The sequence below is a fragment of the Trichechus manatus genome, unplaced genomic scaffold, assembly GCF_000243295.1.
Source record: "Trichechus manatus latirostris isolate Lorelei unplaced genomic scaffold, TriManLat1.0 scaffold00286, whole genome shotgun sequence".
NCBI classification, from domain to species: domain Eukaryota; kingdom Metazoa; phylum Chordata; class Mammalia; order Sirenia; family Trichechidae; genus Trichechus; species Trichechus manatus.
In genome coordinates this window covers 1,072,305-1,078,037 of record NW_004444222.1, presented here as the reverse complement: position 1 = coordinate 1,078,037, position 5,733 = coordinate 1,072,305, and the positions used below count along the sequence as shown (strand labels likewise).

Below are 5,733 nucleotides of genomic sequence, written 5' to 3'. Positions count from 1 at the left end.
GAGGAGTGTGCTGTCACGGTATGGGGAGAGCAATTAGTCACATAACAATGTAGGTATAAATTTTTGTATGGGAAAAATTTTTTAAAAAAGAATATGATTGGATCTCTGTCGTCTAAGATAGATCCCACATACAGGCCCAGTAGGAAAATCGTATGAAAATTTTAAAATAGTAAGTATTTGAGGAGATAATAGAGTAATTTAGAAAATGTAAATATATAAAAGTGTACTATGTAAAAATATAAATAAGGGGACTTCTTTTCATTTGGAATGCTTCATTCAAGGGCAGAATTAAATTGCCAGGTTTAGCTTGAATAAAAGCTGATAGGGGTTTGTTTCTTCTATTTATAGGTCAAGAAATGCCATTTGTAAACATTAAGAACCATGACTGTTTCTTAGGGCATAGTTGTTTATAAACTATGGAAAAGAGTGAAATCACTGAACCGCATGAGGTAGGGCAACAGTCTTTCCTGATGTTAAGAGACCAGCAGGCTCTACTCTTGTGTAGATTGGAGACCTGGCCTGCAAGAGAAATATACCCAAATCAGTGGTGTGGTTGTGTCCAGGGCTACTGAGCCTAGTCTTTGGCTGCCTCTGTGTTATTCTGAGTTGTAATTTTCCATGTCATCTAAGTTTGTAATAATTCTTTAATATGATACAATTTCAGCGAGCAAACATTCTGCTTGCTGCATTTCTTCTGAGTGAGTAATTCCCTGACAACTACCAGATCTTGGCAGCAGTAAACCTAGTCATAAGTTATGCTCCACTTTGAGTGTGGTGAAACCTATGATGCGTAACACAGTGTCCTTGAATTCAGATGCTGATTTTCCTAAAGAAAATTTGGGAAGGAAATGAAATACTCCAATTTAGGAGTAGGACTAATATATAATTATAAAACTTTAAAAATACATAAACACTAGTGATTAAGTCATGTCTTTGAAGCAAAAGATCATATACTATTTTTTCTCTTTTTGTTGTGTGGCTTGACTGTGGCTTAAGTGGCTGTGTGAATTTAAGTTATTGAATGAGTTAAGGTATGTGAAATAAAAAGTGTGGGTAGCATGCAGATGCCAGACTGGCTTCCATTAACAGCCTACCTCACTGAAAGGTTTGAGAAGCTTTTCTTTTTATTTATTTATTTTGAAAATGTTAAGAATTTTCCAAGTAACCAGGAATGTGACTTCAGCTCTTTCACTGTTCATTAACAGGGGTTTGGACAGCCACCACGTCTGTCTGCTGGCTGAGTCCAAATGCTGCGGTTACTGGCTCTCTCCAGCAAGCTCACGGAGGGTTATGTCATCCTCTCTTAGCCAGTCCAACACTTTTTCCATCTGCTAAAATATAGAACATGGCTGCTGATTTTACTTTTTCTCCAAAGAGAGAGAAGTGGGATGAGTCATTTCTTTTTAATTTAAAGATTATGTGTTAATTGGCTTTTGAAAAATCTGTTCTGCTAACCATGCAATCACTCACCAAGTTATTCAGTTTCTTGGTAGCATGGAGATAGGTACAGAGCAGATCTTTTATGCCAGTGTATTAGAAGCTTCATAGAGGTTTTCCTATTGAAATGATGTTCCAGCCAGCACTTCTTTTCATCAGGGGTGAGCCAAAATGTATTGTTTGCAACATAGTCACATCATGTACTTAACTGGGTTTAGTAACAGGATAATTACCAGGTTGTATCATCCCCCAAATAGAAGGAACTGGTGTATTATGCACCATTATTTAATCTCCTTTTTTCAGGCTGCCCTCTTTTCCTGTTATCTTTTGAAATTTTTACTAATATTATTTGCTAACGGGTTTGGGAGTTTAGAAAATGATCAGATCTTTGCCTTGTGTTTTGCACAGTTGGGACAGTAGAGCTGATGTGTTCTTAAATAAAAGGTAAAAAACCAGTTGCCATCAAGTTGATCCTGACTCATGGTGACCCCATTTGTGTCAGGGTAGAATGATACTCCATAGGGCTTTCAATCATTGATTTTTCAGAAGTAGATCACCAGGCCTTTCTTCTGAGGTGCCTCTGGGTGGACTCAAACCCCCAACCTTTCGGTTAGCAGCTGAGCGTGTTAACCAGTCAGAATCAACTTGATGTCAAGTGGTTAAATAAAAGACACTCCTGCTAAAACAATTTCTCAGTTGCATTTAGAGTGTGCTTTAAATATATATATATGGTTAAAGGTTGTACTTTTTCTTTTGTTTTATCCCTTTTGCTGTTCATGAGATTTTTAAAATAAAATGATATTTTTTTCTTCCATTATTATTTTAAAGGTCTCTGGGGAACAAGACTCATGGAGGAAAGCAACACTAACCGAGAGAAATACCTTAAAAGTGTTTTACGAGAACTGGTCACATACCTCCTTTTTCTCATAGTCTTGTGTATCTGTAAGTAGAATATTTCCTTCCATTAAAGGAAAAGTTTTTAAAATATTTGACCTGTCAAAATTATAATTACAAGGAAGTGTATACGCCCCAGAAGAGTCAGTTCAGAAGTCTTCTCAGCTCTGTTTTCAGTTCTACTTCAGTTCAGTTCTAGAATTTGGGAAAGTTCTCCTCTATATTCAGGTGGACATTAATTAAAACTCTACATTATGTGATTCGCCAGTTTCACTATATGTTGTGACCATTTTCAGTATGAGATGCACATGACAACCTTCCAGACACCAGAAAACCAAGTGAAAGGATTTTTGTATTAGATTTCTTAACTATAAATATAGTGTCACTATTATTGCATTAATTAGCATAAAGCATACAAAAGAACTGTTTTCAACAGAATGACTTTTCAAGCTTAGTCTTTGGGAAATACAAATAATGGCACCTAATACTACTTTCATTGAAGTACATATTTAAAAGTCCCTTTTTTGGATTTGGATATATTATATCAATGCCTTCATTCTACCTTATCATAATTTCTTCCAAATCCTTAGTAATAGATTTGCATTTTATGATAGATTCACCAAACAGATCTTCTATAATACTATTTATTTATGCCTTTCTTTATTGCAGCATCTGCATACCTCACACAAGAGAAATACCATTGTTATTTGTAAGAGTAACCCATATATATTAGTAAGTACTTCGAAGGTGAACTCAAGGCAACCTCTGGTTTCAAGTAAGAATAAATTCTGAATTTCAGAGAAAGTGGGATCACTCAATTCCTGTGTTATGCCTCTCCTTTCAGTCAAGTAGACTGATTTTAAAAACAGAGGGCCAAAACTAACATTGATAAAGTAGAAAGTAAGCCCTTGATGGGCACTTAGCTGCTCCAAATGAAATAATTCGGCCATTGTCAATGATCTTTAGGAAGAATTTTTCTCTTGCTGCTATTACATGACAGATACCAAATGTCTTAGTTATCTAGTGCAGCTATAACAGAACTACCACAAGTGGATGGCTTTAACAAACAAAAATTTATTCTCTCACAGTCTAGGAGGCTAGAAGTCCAAATTCAGGGTGCCAGCTCCAGGGGAAGGCTTTCTCTCTCTGTCAGCTCTGAGGGAAGGTCCTTGTCATTAATCTTCCCCAGGTCTAGGAGATTCTCAGCGCAGGAACCCTAGGTCCAAAGGATGTGCTCCCCTCCTGGTTCTTTATTCTTGGTGGCATGAGGTCTCCCTGTCTCTCTGCTTGATTCTCTCTTTTATATCTCAGAAGAGATTGACCTAAGATACAACCTGATCTTGCAGACTGAGTCCTGCCTCATTAACATATCTGCCTCTAATCCTGCCTCATTAACATCGTAGAGGTACAATTTACAACACATAGGAAAATCACATCAGATGATAAAATGGTGGACAGTCACACAGTATTGGGAATCATGGCCTAGCCAAGTTGACACACATTTTGGGCAGGGGCACAATTCAATCTGTAACATTCTATCCTTTGGCCCCCCAAAATTCACATCCTCACCACGTGTAAAACACATTCACCCCATCATATCACAGCAAAAGTCTTAAATAAACTCTAAGTCCAAAATCCAGAAATTCCTCTTCACTGTGAAATCTAGAATGCAAGTTACCTGCTTCTGTAGTACAATGGTGGAACAGGCAAAAGCTAGACATTTCCATTACAAATGAGAGAAATTGGAAGGAAAAAGGATGGATAACAGGCACCAAGCAAGTCAGCAGAATAAACCATCTTAGGATCGTTACATGTATTATTTCTGATCTTTATAACAACCTTTCAAAATAAATATTTTACAGATAAAGGAAACTAAGGCTCAGAGAGGTTAAGTAACTTGCCCAAGTTTACTCAGCTTACAGCCACTTGAACCCAGGTCTCTGTGATGTAAAATATCTGTACTTTTCCTATTATGTCAGGATGCCTTCCAGAACCCTAATTATTTCATATAAGAGCTTATAAGATGCAAGGGCAGAGGGTTAAGTATATTATCTCTTTAACCACAGAGTAATTAGTTTGTTATTCTTGGTCATTTGATGATGATATTGCTGGCAGGATTTTAAAACAAGTAATTTAAAAGATGGTTTCTGAGCAATGGGGGAAGGAATCACTAGGAGCCAGTGAGACTATGTCAGGAGTAAGTCAAGCTTGGTTATTCCTACTTCCTTTTAAATGTGGTCCACAGCTGATAGGTCAGAGGAATGCTGGAGATAGGCATTTGAAAAAGTCCCTCCTATGTTTCAGGAACCACTTGAGCTGAATGATCATATACTTAAGTGAACTCCACCCAGTGTGCTTTAATTAATGGACTGATGTTCTTGGATCAATCTTGTGTGATTTATTAATTCACTAAGATAAAGACATTGATAATATCAACTTTACTGATAATGTGAAGCTCAGAGCAGTAGCTGATATGAAGATGACTGAATCTAGATCCAAGATAATTTCAACAGATTAGAATGATGAGCAGATCCTAGTGAGGTGAAATTTAACAGGTTGAATGAAAGTCCTCCACTATGATCGAGGAAAAAGTACTCGAGTACTAGCTGAGGGACACAGCGCTTTATAGTCTTCAAAGAGATGAAAGAGTCATTTCTATTGTGAGGCAACCCCAAGAGTCGGGCAGTCTTAGGATGCATGAACTGCAGTGTAGAATCTGGAATGAAAAAGCTCATGGCCCACTTTGCTTCTCCTCAGTGGTGAGACTGCTGTGCTTTTAAAGGGATTGAGATCAACAGAATATGTGCCAGTAGAAGTTTTATCATGTGGGAAAGACTCAAAGATCATGTCTCCAGTAACATGGTCAGCAATTTATGGAGCTGGAGAGAGTTAACCTGGAGAAGACAGAACTTCAGTGTCTGTCTCTGAATTTCTAAAGGGCTGAATTAGAAAACAAACATGGAAAAAGTACTTGAGCATACTGTAGTTTTTTTTTTCTTAAGTTCTTGGAGGCCACTGATTTCTAGGCTGACTTAGAGACTAACCTTATACTTTACAAAAAGAAAACTGCGTGTGTGATACTTGAATAAACTTCATATTAATTCTAATCAACCTGTTAATATTTTAGGTTACTGCAGCTTAATATTTAAGCACCATTTCTATGCAGGAAGAAAACTTAGAACAGCTTAGAACATATTAGTTTAAAAGTATCACATCTCTTATTTTGCAACATTTAATATTAATGAATAGATCATTGCTAGCTTTTCAGCATTTCTTAGAAACATGTTTTAAAAGGTAATGTCACTTTTAAAAGCAGGAGACATTCCTTTCTAAATAAGTAGCAGAAACTTTCAGAAAATTAGTAAGGAGAAGAAACTGAGAAGATGGATGTTATTCATCCAC

At 36.8% G+C, this 5,733-nt stretch overlaps 1 protein-coding gene across 1 annotated transcript in view; it reads left to right on the top strand.

Moving 5' to 3' along the window:
* PKD2 (polycystin 2, transient receptor potential cation channel) overlaps positions 1–5,733 on the top strand; it is a 57,194-nt gene that overhangs the window by 11,875 nt on the left and 39,586 nt on the right. Inside the window, exon 3 of the mRNA XM_004390147.1 lies at positions 2,266–2,379. Coding sequence (XP_004390204.1) covers positions 2,266–2,379 — 114 coding nt within the window. The remainder of the gene's footprint in view (positions 1–2,265; positions 2,380–5,733) is intronic.